Genomic DNA, 20,574 nt, shown 5'->3' with positions numbered 1-20,574 from the left:
TTCGTGGTCTACAAAAGGTAGATTATGTTTACATTGCGTGACTTTCAGAAAGCCTTGATAACTATTGTGGTATGACGTACTAAATCTTTAATTTATTATATAAATAATGGATGATCACTATTCTCGGTAAGACCTGAAGTGACATTTATGTTCGTGGTTAATGAAACTTACTTGGAATTGCAAGCGAAGGATACGAATATGTAAAGTTATTACATCGAATTTTACAGGATTTGAGAGAAAATATATATATAATTTGAGCATCGTTTACTAATTCTTCACTCTAAAGTCTTGCAGCACACAAATTTCTGTTAGAGTAACCATGAAAATCATTGATTTAACCGTAATTTATGCATTTGGAATGCTTCCGAGCCACTTTTGACCCCGCTTCTTCCCTGTTGTGCACTTTTGGCAAATCCTCTCCCCCTTGATTACGTGTATAATAGTTCATGAAACCCCTTTGACATTAAAGAAATGGCTTTAAAAAGTTCAAGTATTCTGATAGTTTCACACAATTAGGCTATGTATGATACTCGTATGCCATTAATACCACTAAAAAATCCATGTAAACGATGCTCGGATTTGCACATAAGCTATAAATATATGCAGCTTGGGACCTCGTGTTATAAGTCTATAGCTTAGGGCCTAACAATTTTTAGTTACAGTTTAATTTAAGACAACAACAACAAGTAAGTCCAACTCTTCCCCCTCCTTCAATTAATTAAACTGAACACGTAATTAATGGATGGTCCCTTTAATCACTGAGCTATTAACAATTTTTAATGCAAATTAACATTAAATCACTATGATAAAGCGTTGAAAGATTAATTAATGGGTTCACGTTGAAACAATAGAATTTTTTTAACACGCAATTGTAACACGCAATACGTTAATAAAAATAGTAAGGCTAGTTTCTAGCTATTTACCAATAAAATTATTTTAAAATTTTAATTACACATTAATATTTTTTCCTTGTTATGGATATTTTTATAGGCATTAAAAAAACAGCCATACACACTGTTTACGTGTAGGCCTACCTACTACTTTATTACACAATTAGTATTGGAAGTATAGCCCAAAAAAATCTCATTAAAGTGGTATAATTCTTTTATTACCCACTCTATTTTAATCGACAATTAAATTAATATAAAATATTTTGCTTACAACTTTACATTTTTTTCTTTTTTTGTGGTTAATCCAATAAATTCAAGGACGGAAAGTTTTCACAATCCTCATTTGCATGAATATAACTTCCAGTACACACCAAAGACCATTATACTGTAAAAAAAAAGTGTTATGAATGAAATTTTACTGTACCAAATTCAATTTTTAAGTACTTAAATAGTGTACGTACTTAAATATTCATAAACATTAAATTTTATTTGGGAAAAAAACTTGATTTACTTGTTTAAACGAGCCATTTTTAGTATACGTTATTGTTGCCCTTGAAGGAATTGGTTTGGTTGTATACGGCAAAGCAACACGTAGGCGATCTGCTGAGGGGATGCCACCCGTGAGATCTCTCTACGGGAAACTGCCCTCCCCCATTTAGGTGTTACACACGTGAAGAAAACACAGAAAACGCCACGTGACCAGCCTGTGTTTGCGAACCCAATGTTTAAAGGTTTTTATCCACTCGGCGCCCTTGAAGGGAGTGACTTGTTTTTGAAAAAAATTCGTAAGCATCGCAGAAAACGTTACAACCCATACTAATTTCGTCATCATCATCATCATTTACATTGTTCTATTATTTATAGAACTATCATTAAAGTGATAATTAAGATTAATTTAAATATTACAAAGGGCAATTTAAAATACAGTTCCCATGGACTTCGTCTATGGAAATCATATCGTAAACATATGAAATTATCGCTTTAAAAACTGTAATCGTATTGATGATAAGAGGATAAAGTTTATCGATCCTTACTTTAAATTATTTTACATTATTTTTAATAATTTTAGGTCAAACTTTCTTGGCCATTTTTTTTTTTTTTTATTATTATTATACAGAAGTGTTGACTACTCACTACAGTTTTGTAAATGATACTGTTGATTTCCTATCTCGAAAGCAATCAAAATTTAAAAAAGAAAGAAAGAAAACTGCTGTATCAAATCACAATTAATGACATTAGCAATGATTAACGAAGGTTAAGTACTGCAGCACTTCACTTACTAATTTTAATTAAGTTATACACAAAATAATCATAAAATATTTTTTTTTAAAAATGGCCGTTGTTTGGAGGTTGTAAGCATTTACAATGGCCGTTGTTGGGAGTGTCCGTTATAGGAGGTTCGGCTGTACTAAAGAAATGGCATATTTTTGATATGAAAAGTTGTTTTTAAGTATCAAATATTATTGTTTTCCCTTAAAAGTAGAAAAATTTATCTTATCTCACTATCATTTACGTGGAAATACTGCTTGTATCCGGTTTAAAAACAATTCAAAGTCGTATAAACCTAACCTTTAACACACAGCACCCTCCAGAGCAGAATTTTTAGATTAGCGTTAGGTCCTAAATTATAATATACAAGATGGACCAGGGCAGATTTGTATATAAGCAATATATGCTGCAATTTAGGGCCTCACTTGTAACATTATTTGGGGCCTGTTATAGCGTAAGGCAAGTTAATTCCATCCCTGCTACTTCCTAAACTAAATAGCAATGGATAATACAGTATATGTTAATTTTTTGTGGATAGAGTGAAAGCTTAGTACGTTGAGGCCTTAAACACTAACGTTATAGAATTTTTGCTCTTAAATTAGACTTTTCCTTTCTTCGTATGATAAGAAAGTAGGCCTACATATCCTTTTATGAGTAATAAAAAATGCGCTTTGTTTTCTGTTCTGTGTTATGGTTTTACTTATATCCTTATCGGTCTTCTATTCATTCTTACATCCGTGTTGTATGTTCCTCACGGATTTGGTTTTTATATCCGTAAACCTAATATTACATGCTTCTGATTATACAGTCCCCATATGTATATCATTATTTCTAATTACGATCAGATGGATCCTGTATTATAAAGTACTAACTTTTTTTTTACATACCGAATTCCTATTTCGGTTCTAGCTTTGTTCCACTTTCTAATACGCCTTTTTAATTATGCAGGCTTCCAGAATTCCTAGTTTTATTTCTGGTTTCCTATTGGTTTATTTATAACTCTTTTATTTTTAAAGTATTTCTTACGTGCCTCGAATTTATATTCGTAAAATCTCTAAAATAACCTTTCGAATTTTATTAAAAAAAAAAAAAAACACCGAAATAAAATTTCTACCGATCAAATAGGGTAACGAGGGAATAAAAAGTGGGACATTTCTACTGAATTACCACTTGCGACCTTAAAAAATTGTGTTACAGTTGAATCAGCTTTTATGATTTTCTATATATTGTATATACAGGGCATTATAATTGCACTGGCTTTCTGTTTTTTGTATATAAATAATCGTGCGTTTCCTGCTGAAACAGTCCTTTCAATAGTTTACAATTGGAGTTAGAGCCGATAGCTTATCGCCGCTTGTTAAAAAAAAAAAAAAAACCAAACAAACGCATTGATAGGGCAGAGTTTCGTTAATGCCAAGCAATTCTATAGTTTATAATTAGATGAAATCGCGGGTATAAATAGTTGCGACGTCAACTCAACACTGGCATAACACGCGGCCGCCATCTTCTCCGTCGGGGAGGTACGCTGTACTTCTTTTATAAATAAATTTAAGGTCGATAGCACCGAGTAACGTAAACGTTTGACCTTAAACACTTGTGGAAGTCGAACCTGTCAGTGAAACGAGTTGTATGTAAACTAGTAATTTAGGTCGCAATAAACTCATTCAAATATCAAATTTCACACAGGAAAAACATCATAAACGAACTAGATAGCATTGACGTCATTTCCGCCTTTTCAACGACGTCACTAGAGGGAGCCGTGGACTGGAATTAAAGATGGTGTATACGGCGATATCGTACGTTTTGTAAAATAAAAACAACACGATCGGTGCGATAACAAGAAAAACGATGAGTAGTTAGTGTAGGAGCGTAACTATAAGGATAATTACTTTGTGCGCTTTGAGTGAGAGACAGGAAGTTAACACCGACGCGAGTAATTGTAAAGAATGTGTCACGAGTATGAGCTATCATCTTTAAACGTGACTCGAGTCATACACTAAAGTTCTTTGTAGGTGAATATCCTTAATTTGCCATGGCTGCCACTATTGAATTTCCTCCCGTTACTTTCAGTTCTACGTTTCTACCTTATTTTATACAGGTAAGTTTGTTTATTTCAATTAAAATAACTAAGAGTTACCTTTGGTCAAATTCGTATATACTTTTACATAGACCAATTAACTAAAGTTAACCTCTACTCGCTTATATATTTAATAGTAGGTGTTACCTTTAGTTAAATTCGTATATACTTTTACATAGACCAATTAACTAAAGTTAACCTCTACACGCTTATATATTTAATAGTAGGTGTTACCTTTAGTCAAATTCTTATATACTAACACATAGACAAATTAACTAAAGTTAACTTCTACTCTCTTACGTAATTATTTTCTTAAAATTTAAGATTAAATGAGAAGCGATGGCTTCGTCTTCTTTGCAGATACGTTCCGGTGTCTCGTTAGCATCCTTAAGTTTGTTCTCGTATCGCTCGATTGTGCAACGATGACTTCCTACTTCATAATATATAGTAGCTTATCTTTAACTGTGGCCTATATTTCCGACACTATAGCAGAGCCGTATGAATTATCTTTAACTCAGTTGTGTGCTTGTTTCGTTCAAAATGCTGATGATTCTTCCCGTATAAATCATATCATTATGTTAGACATGTATGAGATTATATTATAAATTCACTCGTTCATTTTTTAATAATAGTAATTTTGTTGTAGTTTTGCTCGGCAATGTGCAGAGATGAGCTCCCGACATCCCTTTTGCAGAATATGTAGAGTGTTTCTTTATTAACAAAAAGCAATCTTAAAGATTTCGTTTTCTGTTAGTAAGAACAATACTAATTTATAGGGATGGGAGCCATTTCGGGTCCTAACTTTGCTCCGGACCGGAGGCAACTTCCCAGTTTCCTCCTCTCGAGGGGCCCAGATTCGCTTTTATTCCCTGTTATTGCACTTTACTGGTTTAGAAAGTCTACGATCTTGTATAAATGCATATTTTATTAAATCATACATTAATTGACATTGTAAGCTATTTAAAGCTGCTGTTAAGCTCCCATATGTATCATTCGGAGCTTGAATTGAACCCCGTTCTCACCATATTCAAAATAACTTCAAGAATAACAGAATTTCCTAACAAATTGTTTCAAATGTAACGAAAATGTTCTAAAAATTTCTCTTCTTAGTTTAGCTTATNTAATAATAATAATAATAATAATAATAATTTTTTAAACTATTAATGCAAGATGTAGAAAATATTTTATTTAAAAAAAATAGATTTATTAGCATAAAACAATATTTTCCTGTTTATCTCCATGCTTAGTAGAAGCCATCCATATGCAAGAATCCTTACTCAAGCACATAAAAGTTAAAAATCCATTTAACAAAATTAATTATATTAGTCTTCCCTTGTTTCTATTCTACGACTCAAGTGTGAATAAGATATCAAACAAATGTATTTTACAGAAAATTTGAATCCACTTAAAATAATATATTCCCATTAATGCTCTTGAGATATTGGATATGGGTTCGGGACTTAGCAGAGAGGAAAAAGATAGGCGGGAAGAGAAAATGACAAATACTAATGTGAGATTTGTGTCTTACAGGTTTAGTGGCGATGTAATGTATAATCTTTACGTAGGCAGAATAAGCGTTGGACTCGAAAATGATCGTTCGCTTTGTATTTACAGGTAGCCAAATCCAATGGTAATAAGAATTCTGAATTAGCCGAAGTCGTGCAGCAGAAAAACTTGCAAAATTTGAAGAAGGCGCCCAAAAAAAAATGGAAACGTCTGACGAGAAGCGGAATTAGAACTCAACCGAAAAAACTAGAAACTGAATTAGCCGAATGTCAACTTGCTTATGCAAAAGGCGTATTGGAAAATATAGATAACGATGATCTAACTTTATTGCATCTTCTTGCTTTGGTAAGTTCATATACATAAATATTTTAAATATATATTAAAAACACATTAATTGTATTATACATATCATAATATTTACACGACTGAAATATATTTTGTATTTTAAAAAATATTTATATAGATAACATCTTTATTGCAGTTGGATATATTTAAATTCTGTTATCTCATATTTTGTAAATACTATAAAAGTGTTTAGAACAAAATGATAGAAAAGATATTTAAGTAATTCATAGTAAGAACATTTAAAAAATTCCAAAGATTAAGGATAAGAATTATGTAAGAATGGTAATTTAAGATTGATACAACAGTTAAACTTAAGGATAAAGATTAAAATTAATTTATCATTAAACTGAATAATTAAGTTTGATTGTACTGCTACGTAATTTGCAGCTACAGATATTCTCCGTGTACTTGCAAATTATGTAGTCTATGCACTATCAGTGTAATTACAATGTATAAAGTTATTTTTATAGCTTATTAGCTGCATATGCCTGGCATTGCTTGGGCTTTTGAGGGGGTGGGCGATAGAGGTAATTTGGGGGACCTCCACAATATTTTTTCTAGGATGTTGAAGAATATTAATACCAAATTTGGTGCAGATATGTTGAACAATATAGAACCCTTTACCTAACAAACATATTTCGACTTCTATATAAATAGATATAAATTGATATTTAATATTTAACATTCACCGAGTAGCTTTCTGTAATATCATTAACAAAAAAAAATGTTTTTTTCCTTTGATAATCAATGTCGTACTAAACATCACATTAAACAGCAGCAGATCATTTATCTGCTTAAATTTTTCCTGTTATTTTATATACTTTTATGATAAACAGAAAATTATTTAATTGTTGAATATTAATGGAGTAATTTTTTTATACATTATAGAGCCATTTTTTATCAACAATACACGTGAATGACAAATTATCATGCGATTTTTCCTGAAATATTCATCCATAAAAACAAATAATAATTTTAGTCGTATCCCAAATGTTATCTGTTACATCTATAATTGCCAAGGAGAACAACTATACGTGCTGTACAACTGTCTTGCTGTAAGCTACTTCCATCACAGTACACATATAGATTATTAATATGCAAGTTTGATGACAAATAGTTTCATCGAAATTCAATTTTAATATAAATTTTGAAATTTGCGAGATTTCAAAATAACAATGCTGTTTTGTTTTGAAAAGTATTTCGTGTCGCCTGCCTTCCGTGTAAAAATATTTTCTCATTTATTTTCTCTTATTAAAATTCGTTCTTGAGCTTTTATTCTTTTATTATTATTATTTTTTTAAAGAAACTTGATAATTTTATTCTATCCTTGACCTTTTTCTTTTTTGTTCTACTTTCTAAATATTATTAAAATAAATAAATTTTAGAATATTTTTAACTACTTTTCTTAAAATAATCGATGGTTAGACAGAAAAATTAATTCTAGAGGTATACTTTCCCATACCTTAAAAATATATATGTTTATATTACTGCAAAATAATCTAATTTTAGTTACGATATTCCCATATTTTATAGTTTTATAGAAAGATAGTTTCTATAATTCATATATTGTACATATATTTTATGTATTAAATGATGTCAATGTGTCAATGTTAAATTTTTGTCTATTTTCTTAGTTCATACTAATTTACCTAATTAATTAGTCATTATGTAAAATAATAAAAGTACTCAATTTTACTTTTTTTTTTATTTAATTTATTGACAGACAAAGAATTTAGCATTGAAAATGGCGTAATTAAGTGTTTTTGCTTTTCCTCTCCCTTTGTTCTTTCTTATTATATGTCGCTTTTCTCTTATAACGTATTACGGTAGATATTTATTATCTACCATAATAAAAAGCGTCGGGAAACGTGTTTGTTTATCGATCAGTTGATTTATTTCTCCGGAATAAATGTGCACGTGTAAAATTTAAATGACACAAGCTACGCATGTAGAGAATACATGCTCCTTAATTTACGAAGAGAAAAAAAACGTGTAGTACAAGGAAAGTATTAATTGCATATATATTTTGATGTGAAATTATGTCACATATTTCCTGTATCAATAATTGTAATAATTATTTTTAGCAGTTGTTATTCATCATTGTATAGAGTAATCCTGTTATGGTTTACTTTCTGTGCTTTAGGTTTAAAAAAACTATAATTTTCCTCTTCTAAGACATGTTTTGAAACCATCAATATGTCATAATATTTAAAATATATGTATGCACTTCATATATATTTTAATATAATTAATCTCGGATGTAATCGTTATTAAACTTTAGAATTTAAACCAGAGATTATCGTACCATATCTCGTATCTAAATGATATCTGATAAGTAAACTGTGTAGATTACAATTGCGAAAATAATAATAATAATAATAATAATAATAATTTTTTAAACTATTAATGCAAGATGTAGAAAATATTTTATTTAAAAAAAATAGATTTATTAGCATAAAACAATATTTTCCTGTTTATCTCCATGCTTAGTAGAAGCCATCCATATGCAAGAATCCTTACTCAAGCACATAAAAGTTAAAAATCCATTTAACAAAATTAATTATATTAGTCTTCCCTTGTTTCTATTCTACGACTCAAGTGTGAATAAGATATCAAACAAATGTATTTTACAGAAAATTTGAATCCACTTAAAATAATATATTCCCATTAATGCTCTTGAGATATTGGATATGGGTTCGGGACTTAGCAGAGAGGAAAAAGATAGGCGGGAAGAGAAAATGACAAATACTAATGTGAGATTTGTGTCTTACAGGTTTAGTGGCGATGTAATGTATAATCTTTACGTAGGCAGAATAAGCGTTGGACTCGAAAATGATCCTTCGCTTTGTATTTACAGGTAGCCAAATCCAATGGTAATAAGAATTCTGAATTAGCCGAAGTCGTGCAGCAGAAAAACTTGCAAAATTTGAAGAAGGCGCCCAAAAAAAAATGGAAACGTCTGACGAGAAGCGGAATTAGAACTCAACCGAAAAAACTAGAAACTGAATTAGCCGAATGTCAACTTGCTTATGCAAAAGGCGTATTGGAAAATATAGATAACGATGATCTAACTTTATTGCATCTTCTTGCTTTGGTAAGTTCATATACATAAATATTTTAAATATATATTAAAAACACATTAATTGTATTATACATATACATTTATAAATTAGGTAAATTTATAATCCTAAAATTTTTTACAGCTTTGTTTCATAATTTGTATAATTAGTCTTGCAAAAATTTTATTTATTTATTTAAAATTAATAAAATATTTTTAAAATTTTAATGATAATATTTCATTCTAAACAATACACTTGTTTCTGGCATTATTCCAATACATTGAATATTAATAAAGCAATTGAAACAAATTATTTAGCCTATGTTTGATTATCTGTATGCAGAACGAATGTAGGGATTTAAATTTAAATATATTAATCTGCAAATATATTTGAATCTATATAATAATTAATGACTAAGGAGAATACTCGATACAAATCCTAAAATTGAATCATATCATTATTAAGTATTGAAACATATCATGCAGTCTAGCTGGTCTGAAATAATAAACAGGAAATTGTTTGGAATATATAATTAAATTATGGTAAACATAACTTTCAATTCATTGAAACTAGTATTTCAAAAATCAACCATATGCTGCTACAATAAAATTTATACCGTAGGAGTACTTTCCCATTAAAGGTGACTCCACACATTCAGTATTCTCCAATTGCTAAATAATTGCTTTTTACCAAAGTATTTATCATATGGGAAGAACTCACATACATGCACATTATTTGCCAAGCATTGATTTATTGCATGAATTACTCAGTATTGGCCAAATGTTTGTTCAGCATTCGGTGAATACTGAATGTGTGGAGTCACCTTAATGTATTAATTAAATTACGACAGATTAATGAATATACACACGGAATATAGAATAAAGTAAGGCGTAAGGCTTTATTTTAGTAATGCTAAATGATTGTGTTCCCAGTCCACTGTTCATGAGTTGAAAAAAAATTCTAAAATGAGATTAGTTCTTTTAGTATGAAAATTCATTGCTAAAAGTTAATGATGTTTTAATTCTAATAAAGAATTATGGTTATTTTATAATTATTGGGCACCAATTTGAAAAAATTGTAGATTTATAAATTCCCACTGTCATCCATTTGCCTGTCTGTCCTTCCTTAATCTTCAGAACAGTGTTAGATTAAAGTTGAGACCAAATACAGAAATCTTAGGGGCAGGAAACCCCAATTAACTATATATGAACTTCTGGTCTAGACCAGAAGTTATGTGAATTCAAAAATTTTCCACTGAATGGAATTACATAGATGACTGGCATGACTCTGTTGTTATCAGGAAAAGTATGATGTACAGTACAAATTTGAGATGAAGAACATGCGTTTTAAATTGAATGAACTAAGAATATGATTGAAAATTGCAGCCTGGCATTGTGATGATGTCACAATAAATAAATTGCTCATTTTACATAAATAATAATTATAAAAAGGACAAAAATTATGAATTAAAATTAAAACACATTTTTAAACAGTGACTTAATGAATAAGACTTAAAATGAGATGGGCCTGGTTGAGAATCATTTAGATCAAAAGGCTCAAAGATTTTCTGGCTTAGAACTGCAGTAAGAACATCTGTTGGTCCTTTTCCTTCTCTCCTCAACATGTTTTAATATAGTTTGAGAGCATTTGTTATAGCTGTTTGGATTTCCAATTAGGATAGTTATTCCAATTGGGAAATTTACAGGCAGATTTTATCTATGTTAAAGCTTCTTTAAGCATTCTTATGGTGAGAGCTCTGAGTGTATCATTTCCTAAACTTCTGTGTCCTCTTCACTGTTCTCTCTAGCAAATAATTTTTGTATGAAAACAGTTGTTGTATTCATAAAGTTAGTTTGGACTTAGATTTACAGAAGTTTTTTACATCAACCAATTCAAGTTTGTCAAATTGTTTTTTCTATCAACAACAATGATTTGGAAGAAGTTTTGGCATCACTTCTTTTCATGAAGAGCTTCATTTTTTTTTAATTTAATTATTATTTCAAATACTTCTTTAAAACAGCAGAGAAGTCATAATTATTTAAGAAAATATATGTTTTTTGTTCAAAATATTTTGAAAACAATGACTCATTATCAGGGTCACATTTATTATGAATTGGGTAAAGTAGTTAGTTCATGTCCCATGTTTTAGTGAATGACTATTTTTCTGTTGCTTTCTTATCACTAAATATCTTATTACATTTAATAAAAATATTTGTAATTGTAATCCTATATCAAAAAATGCAAGTTATACAGTAAAATTCTTAGAGAGGGAATATTCTGTTTTCCTTTTACATCAGGATCAGAAATATTATGTTGATCCAACTCTAGCCAATACATCATTATTTAATTTATGATATAGGGGTAATCACTGTTCTTATTGTTTCAGGTGAATAACAACAGAAGTAATTGTAATCCCTGAACAAGGAGTAGAGCTTGTTTTCACCTAGAACACCAAATTTTTTTTTGTTAGGCTATTTTCAACAGCTTTGTGTGAGGGCTTTGGAAGGTTTTTGTGGCTCCAATTTCTGTGTTGTCCCCATAAAATAAAATAAGCTGTACTTGTTCAGGGATAAACAGAATTAATTACAGTGTTATTGCACCTGAAACAATAAGAACAGTGATTATCACCATTTGGCAAGAAGGTTTGTCTCCCTTCTCTTCTCTTCTTCTTCCTCCCACACTGTATTATGGTATTAATTTGTTTAATTAATTTAAAGAAAAAGATTATGACTGCTTTCATTAAATATCCAATTTTGCTCTACATTTACTATTTCTTTGTCCAAGTTTAATTATTTCTTTATCTCATCTCATGTATTATAAAAATAATTGGCCAAATAAAACCTCTTTTTTTACAATGAACAACACAAATTTAACTTCTGAATATTTTAAGACATTTACAATAATGAAGCTGTAAAACAAAAAATTGGTCAGGCAAAAGTTAATGGAGTGGGATCCCGACATAATTGTCTCATAGACTAACATTGTACCTTTGCACATCCAAACTATTGCATCTTTCTTAAATCTCTCTTTGGCAGCATCATCTATAGGGCAAGAGCTTTAATTTAATACCTGAACCATGTCCGTACCCTCAGTTGTTTACTCAAACTAAGTTGGAAAAGCTGAAATCCTCTTTCAATTACTGTAATATATAATTACAAACATTTTTCCAATTTTTCATTTGTTAAGCAGAAACTGATATATTTCATTCTAATACTCTCAAAGATTCACGATAAATTTAATTTTTAAATGAAATATTACACATCTACTCTTTTAAATAGGTTATATTTTATAAAATAAAGTAATAAAATTTGTTACGTCAGTCAAGAATAAGACTTTTAAGTTTGTAATATTTCACTTAATTTATTTTTTGTTCAAAGTAATAATTTAGTGATTTTTAAACTTTATCTTAATTGAGAAAATATGCCAAATAAGAAAAAAAATAATTTCTTAGAAATAAAATACAATGACACTATTTTATTTAATAGTTTAACTATAAACTAACAGCAATATAACTTTCAAATTATATTAAATGCAATTGCACTTCAATCTGCTTTATGATAACTGCTGATATCCAGTATTTAGAGTAAAAACTAAGTGAGAAAAGTGCATTCTACATGTTTGGATTCATGACAAATCTATTAATTGGCTGTTATAACAAGAGTTCTAGTTACATCCTAGTGCAAGGATTGCAAACCTATGATCCAAAGTAACATGCAAAACAAATTTGTTTGGTATGCAACAAATCATATGATTAAAAAACACTACACAGGGGAGAAAAAACTATTATTTGCTTTCTTGTAGTTTGGACAGCTAATTAGAATAACACTAATTTAATACTGACCATATTAATTGGGTATCCGTTTCATTTCCTATTTCCTTTTACCATTTTGTAATAAATACAGGTGCAGATCCAGCAGACACTCATAAATAACAATGCACTATTATAGGAATAGAAATGGATACCCGATTTAATATGGACAGTATTAAATTCGTATTCTTATGATTCATTTATTTTTTACCGTATACTTTCAATTTAACTTAATTTCGGTTTTTTATTCTTCTTTTAGATTTATAATCCTCCTCTTCGCAATTAATTTTTCATACAAACATAACTATCAGTTTAAGACATTTATATATTAAAGCCAAATGATCAGGTGAAGGTTCGGATAGCGTAATTTTTTGTACATTTGTTCAAATTAAGTTATATTCACTTGATTTCTTTAAAAAAGCTGCTTGAAGTCCAAAGCTTTGGCATACACAAAATGTTCTTATAAGTTTAACTGCTCGGTCATCTATTATTTTATATTATAAATTAAACAAAAGCCTGTTTACAATAGAAATACAAGAGATGTTCGATTGCTTAATTTTCATTTTGTTATTTAAAGACATTGCCAAATTCATAGAGAAATTTCAGATGGTTTGCAGAAATATGTAAACTGACGCAGTTAAAAATATAAACTATGTTTGTATAACCACATATAAAACTAATCCAGAATTTTAATAATCAAATATTTAAATGCCAGATATTTTTTAGGCTTTAAATAAGCCAGACTTATTTAAAGAAACTATTAATAATTAATTTTGTTTATATACTTGTCTCTCAATTTAACGGATTAATTGGGAAAGGAATGTCTGCTATTGCCAAAAGTCTGTTAAATCAAATTTATTTTAAAACTTATAATTTTTTTTTACTTATTCATCCTGCACATTGTAATAATAATCTACATTGAGTATTTATACACACTTATAAAACATCTGTTAAAAATATAAAAATAAATTTAACAGCTGGAACCAAATTTTATTTTAATTAAACACACCTCAAAAACTACACAATGTAACTAATGGGACGTTACCACTGGTAATGCCAATTCATTGACCCAACCTTTAAGCATGTTCTATTTGCAAATATAAAAAGAAAAATTTGAAATTTTTTCCATTTTAAATGTTGATCCATTTAAACAAAGCCTACTGCATATACATTTGCCAGGTTAAACATAAGTCATCTGAGAGCAATAGTAATTCGTGAGCATAGAGATTTCCCCAGTTGGCAATGCAGTTAACCTGTATGGTTGTATGATTCAAATTAATAAACCTAGATAGAGATCCAGGTAGCTTAACTGATAACTTCCACTGTACTCCTATCTGGAGGCATTGAGTTCTACTCAGAATATTCTGAAGGAAAAGATCAATTCAAAATAATTATATTTTAGTGATGTAACGAATATTCGGTTACTATTCGGTATTTGGCCGAATACTGAATATTTAGTCACTATTCGACCGAATACCTAAAAACAGGAGTAAGAAATAACAAAAACACAGTAAATTAATCATTTTGGTATTTAGATTTAATGTTATTGGGTTAGTATTGTTTGTTTATATTTATTTATAAGTTATAACATGCACAAAATTAAAAAAAAATAATATTAGTTGCATGTATTTACAATTTATAATTACAAATATCAGCACACGTACACACTTATTCATTCGAGAATTGTTGCACACATCTGAGGGTCTGACCCTGCCTATCCTTTTTTAAGCGCTCATCTTTGCTCTTTCCTTTCTCTTTCCTCTATCTCTCTAGTCCACGTATGCCTATGCATACATCATAATACGCACTCACAATACTTTCAATTTGTCACTTTTCCATCGTAGTTTTTCCATTTTATAATTACATGACTCATAGCCTGGTGGTAATGGAGAAAAGAGACAGATAGGATGTTGGTATATGTCACAGTTGTGATTTCACAGATTCGAGACAGCTTGATAGCCCGAACTATTTCAGGCTTTTCCCTGTGCATGCTAAGTGACTTTCATTACAAGCATTTAGCTTTCCAAAGTTTATGACAACAATTGTTTGGCATTGACGGCCGCAAATTTTGCGCCAATAAGCTGCTTCAACTTGTTCGATTATGTTATCAACTCAATTTCATATTTATTTTCACATTTTCACTTCGCGGTCTTTCTCTGTTCTTTTTCCGTTATTTACATGTGTAGGTCATTTCATTGTTATTCATATTTGATATCATCATTTATCACATACTGCCATGACGTTCTTGTCTGTCCACTACAAATGTCAAAAATTAATGCAATTGGCGAAGTGTAGTGACAGCGGCCAATGGAGAGCAGGATCCTTGCCATAATGCGATTTGCGCACCAATTTTCGTACATGCGTTAATCAAGCTGAATAGTTTGGCCAAATATTCGATATTCGACCTCACGCTGAATATACTATTTGTTGCAACACTATTATATTTAATTCTAAACTACTACACTCAGATTCTCAATTAGTCATTGAATAACACACTGCTTTATCTGGAGAGACCCTTCCAAGCACTTTTAGAGCACCAATGGAAATTGCCAATTCTTTACAGCAAACCCCATGTTTAATTATAAAATTAATGAAATTACTGTATTAATATTAGGCAGTTGAATTATCTGATTCCTTTAATTAGAAAAGTGTACCCTGCTTAGATCTTTTTTAGGATTTTTTGAGCTTTTTTCTTGTGTGTGTAACATAGGCTAGTTCATAGTTTAAAGCTTCTTGCGCAAAGAAAATTTAATTGTAGCACAATAAAGGCATAGTCTGACAATTTTTGACTCTAAATTTTTAATACATAAAATTAAACTTTGAATGATGTATATGTAAATTAACATTATTTATTTTTTTAAGAGTGCACTCGAGTTAACGGCACCAGCCAGCGATATATTATTAAAGAATCAGGTGAACAACTGGGTCCAATTATCTGGACATGAAGGTAAGTTTGATTTTATAGATTTAAGAAGTTTTATTATAAAATTTTAAAATAAAATTGATTATATTTTAGGTTCTCTTGCTCCCGCGGGACCGGGCACCATTTGGAAAAAGAGGCCTCCAGATAATTCTGAAGTTAAAGCTTACGAGGCTTTTGCTAAAGATGTGATACACGACATGGTGCCTCGATATTATAAAGACGTGGAGTATAACGGCGAACGTATCCTTTAAACTATACCATGTTAAACATATAATTTGGCATTAATAGTATAATTTATTATAATTGTATTTTGCCTTAATTAAATGTAAGATTTCATAGAAATGGAAGATCTACTCTTCAATTTTAAGAATCCTTCAATAATGGACATTAAAATGGGTACAAGGTATTGCTAAGTTTTATAATTGGTTATAATAAACTTGATAATATATTTCTAAATTTAATCAAGTTATTTTTATTTAAGGACATTTTTAGAGTCGGAGGTCCAAAATAGTAAAGCAAGGAACGATTTATATGAGAAAATGGTCAAGATTGACACAGATGCTCCAACCAGTGAAGAAAGGAAAATCAGTGCAATTACTAAACTTCGTTATATGCAAGTATGTGTATTCTTTTTATTATTATTTTGAATTTTCTGCTTGTCAAAATCAACAATAAATTATTCTCTTGTTAACAGTTTAGAGAAAATTTGAGTTCGTCATCAAATTTTGGTTTCAGAATAGAAGGTTTCAAGGTAAGATTTATTTTTGTTGTACAGAGTAATCAAATTAAAATTTACTTTTGAGGAGCAGACTTGACACTAGGAGTTGATGTCTGATTCCAAGTGGTTCCGTTCCCCGAACACTGGTAGTTCAGTCATGGGTTTTCACCTTGCCGGGACAGGCTGGCCACGTAGAGTTTTCTCCGTGTCTTTAATGCACAAACAGGGATCAGTTACCCTTAAAAGACCTTCCAGAAGGCATTCCCTCTAGGCAGATCCTCCAAGTTTTGATTGCTGTAACTAACAAAACAGATTGATTCATCAAACATAACCAATCTACAGTGGTGCCACATACTTTGAATTTAATTCATTTTGGGAGGCTGTTAGAACTGAATTTTCAAAGTCCAAATCTGTTTTTTCCATTAGAAATAATGTAAAGCAAATTAATCTGTTTCCAGACCCTAAAGGCCTAAACAGTACTCATTACAGTAAACTTAAATGACAAATATATATAGTTTAAGGTAAAAATAGCACAATTAAATGACCCTAAAAAGTTAAAACGTTAAAACAATAAATAAAATATGCTGTTTCACCTTTAGCAACATTTGATCTTTTATTGCTTTCTTGTACCTAGGAATGGTGTGCACCATCAACTTAGGCATCTTAAACATGGCAGCCAGATCCACCACACACTTAACACTTTTGTGTACACACATGGCGATCTACCGATATTATAACTTCTCTTATAGGCATTGTCACTTCCACACACTTCTTGGATACCATGATTAATAATTAATATGTAGGGATATATATATAACAAAAATAAAGGAAAAAGCAGTGAAAATACATGATCACAATGCAAAAGATGACAGCATACAACAGATGTCACACAAGTGCATTTTTTCACCATATTTGCAGTTCAAACATAACAGCATCACTTTAACTCAATCAAATTTTTCTTGAATTTGACATTTGAACTCTGAAACCAAATGGTTTGAAGTTAGAATTGTTTGAAGTACAAGACATCACTGTATTTATTTAGAATTTCAAATATCTCAAGATTTAAGTCTTTCTTGCAACAATGATAATAACAAGCACAGTTGACTCCTCAGAAGTCAATTTTTCATTTGATTATTTGATATTTTGATGTAAGATTATTAATTATTAAATTTCATAATTTATAATTACTAATTTCAAAAGGCCGAAGGAAAGGAACCGATCAAAGATTTGAAACAAGTCAGAGAGCGACACGAAGTAATCGCCACTCTAAAACTGTTCTTGGGTAATAGTGATAGCATCACATCCCAATTAATAGAGAGACTAAAATTACTTCGGAAAAAGTTCGAAAAATCTGAATTTTTCTCTAGACACGAGGTACGTTTGTCATTTTCAATATTTACGTTAAACAATCTAAATCTTTTTAATTTACAAAATTAAAACATTTGACATTGCAGGTGATAGGTAGTAGCCTTCTCATCGTCCACGATGGTATGAAAGTCGGAGCGTGGATGATCGATTTCGCCAAAACAGTCTCTCTTCCCGACGGAGTTACCATCGATCACAGGTCCCCGTGGGTTCTCGGTAATCACGAAGATGGATATCTATTTGGATTAGACAATTTAATTTCTGTACGTTTTCATTAAGAAACCCTTTTTAAGCATTATAATAAAAAATATTTGGGTAGAATATTAATAACAGGAGGATTTTCGTTACAGGTTCTTGAAGACTGTCTCGATTCTCAGACGGAGACTTGATCCGAACGATTCAAAAATAATTTCTGCCGACATACAGGCTTTGTACAGATGATTTCAGAGATTACATGCCCGATAATTTTGAAGGAGTCCTTGTTTATATAATTTAAGAATAGAGCAGAATATTAGCTTTTTATATATTTATTTTTAAAACGTGCATAATTTGAGTATAAATTTTGTACAGTTTTATTGTAATTATTTTGTAGATACTTTTTTCAATTGAGAAAAATTAAATTATGAATTTACTCTAAGATTTAAAAGATCTGAATAAGAGTGAAAAGTGCCATGTCAAGCTCAAGTTAAATGTGCCACATAAATTTTGAAATCGTCTGTCTGTTTATATATATATATTGATCTAGTAAATTATGTTTGCATGGCTAAATGTCCTATGTATCTCATAAAATTAAAATTTGAAAAATCATACAAAATCTCTTGTAATTTAATATTTTGAAGATCCAAATCACAGTGATTAGAAACTAACACATTGACAAAACCTTGACTTTTGGAACACCTTGTAGTACACCTTGACAAAAGTCGCCATGCATAGCAAAAATGAAAATTTGGACAAAATGTACCTTTTATTTACAAAACACTACACTTTGGCCATTTCTTTGTATGTGTGCACGAAGTCATGAATACAGCCACTTCTTTCGAAACATTCCCGAAGAGTATCGGAAAATGGTATGGCAACTTTTGGGATGCCCCATATTAAACAAAACAATAAGGTAATGTCATAAGACATATGGGGTAGTCCAAAAACTATAATTTTTGGACTATAATAAGTTTGGAATATAATAAGTTTGAACACCTTATCCTACTATTTAACATTTAAATATTATTTAATATCACAATTATTTAATATTTAAATAATTGTGATAACTACCTAAAACTTGGGGTCGAAATAAAGAGTTTGAAGTTTAGAAAGTGTTGAATTTCAAACATTTTTTGGGAAAATCACCCAATATCCTCATTCATTTTTAATGCAACCTCTGACTAGTTAAGAAATTATATTTTGGAATTAGTTTAATTTTTACTTTATTGTTTGTATTCAAATGGACGATCTACCGAAGGGAGAATGCCTATCAGGAGGACTTTATAATACCTAAACGGGCCAGTTTCCCTTATAAGCGAAGGTATTATTAAATGCCATATGGCACAAACCCTCGATTGTCAACGTTCAGTGGTTTTATCTACCCAGCCACTGGTGTACTCCTTAATTTTATTTTAAATCCTAAATCTGTTCCACAAGTTACAAAATTTAAAAACAACAGTGCTAATTTTAAATTAAACTACATCTGTTTAATTCTATTCAATACATACATTACAAGTTCTTACTCCATAACTGTGAGGAGTTACCACAAGAATAATTGGTCTTTTAAACAGTTCTTGATATGCAATTGACTTGTTTACACTTTTGATATCCCAAATGCCATTAAAAATTTTTGTGTAGTTCGAGTTTCTCACATGAATGTGTGAGGAATTTCATTATTTGTATTGTGAGGAGTTATACAATCTTGCCAACTGGGTTTTAAATCTCCCCTCATATAATGTCTAATGATATAGATTGATCCCAGATCTGTGGCACATTATCGTAGGACAAAAACAGGATTGCCTGGGATAATGTATTAAAGGAAAATATTTCCCCAAAGAAAAATATTTGAAACCAACAACGTACATGGGGCCTCTAATTCATGGTTGCTTGGGCCCCACGAAGTTATAACCCATCACTATCCTGTATATTCCATCTGCAGTCAGAGATTTTCTGCAAAATTCGGAAATCTCTATCAGTATACGTGCTGAGATTGAACATTACACACAATAATGACATACAGAATGATATCTCATCAGAAATCTGTTATGCAGCTTTAAAAGTTTCCATATTTAATATTGGTAATTCTGTATATACTGCTCAGTAATGCATTATGCAAGCATATTATTTGATGCAGAAATTACTTCTGTATATAAATTAGTTACATGTATATTTTATAAATAAAAAATATAAATTAAAAGACAAAATTAAGTTTTCCAGATTCATAGAAACAAAGACACCTGTAAAGTAGGCCTCTCGTTTCCAACAAGCAGCATTGCCAGGCAGTTTACCGTATAATGGAAATCATGCTATTACAATAGTATTGTGTAAATTGTGGTTCTGTCATATAGATTAAAAAAAGAGCGTATACAAGATAATTACATAATTTAGAAAGTAATTTATATATCATATTTGAATA

At 30.2% G+C, this 20,574-nt stretch overlaps 2 protein-coding genes and 1 long non-coding RNA gene across 3 annotated transcripts; 2 read left to right on the top strand and 1 right to left on the bottom strand.

The window, feature by feature from the left end:
- Positions 1 to 1,161: 1,161 nt before the first annotated feature.
- LOC111624317 lies at positions 1,162 to 4,634 on the bottom strand. The gene is made up of 2 exons (XR_002756555.1): positions 4,537 to 4,634; positions 1,162 to 1,275 (listed from the first exon to the last, which is right to left on the bottom strand). It is a non-coding gene; the product is annotated as an uncharacterized LOC111624317 (long non-coding RNA).
- LOC111624315 lies at positions 3,655 to 6,123 on the top strand. Its single transcript, XM_023367130.1, has 2 exons — positions 3,655 to 4,257; positions 5,851 to 6,123. Exons 1-2 carry the CDS (start codon positions 4,192 to 4,194, stop codon positions 6,103 to 6,105), a joined length of 321 nt encoding a protein of 106 aa, XP_023222898.1. The 5' UTR covers positions 3,655 to 4,191; the 3' UTR covers positions 6,106 to 6,123.
- Positions 6,124 to 8,295: 2,172 nt separating this feature from the next.
- Positions 8,296 to 19,212, top strand: LOC111624314 (inositol-trisphosphate 3-kinase homolog). The gene is made up of 10 exons (XM_023367129.1): positions 8,296 to 8,840; positions 8,945 to 9,181; positions 15,817 to 15,901; positions 15,971 to 16,117; positions 16,208 to 16,280; positions 16,359 to 16,494; positions 16,572 to 16,628; positions 17,796 to 17,969; positions 18,050 to 18,223; positions 18,311 to 19,212. Exons 1-10 carry the CDS (start codon positions 8,778 to 8,780, stop codon positions 18,347 to 18,349), a joined length of 1,185 nt encoding a protein of 394 aa, XP_023222897.1. The 5' UTR covers positions 8,296 to 8,777; the 3' UTR covers positions 18,350 to 19,212.
- Positions 19,213 to 20,574: the final 1,362 nt, after the last annotated feature.

The sequence above is a fragment of the Centruroides sculpturatus genome, unplaced genomic scaffold (genome assembly GCF_000671375.1).
Source record: "Centruroides sculpturatus isolate CEXI.00-Female unplaced genomic scaffold, Cexi_2.0 scaffold367, whole genome shotgun sequence".
Lineage (NCBI taxonomy): Eukaryota > Metazoa > Arthropoda > Arachnida > Scorpiones > Buthidae > Centruroides > Centruroides sculpturatus.
The sequence above is the reverse complement of the archived record's forward strand: the minus strand, read 5'-3'. Positions and strand labels throughout refer to the sequence as shown.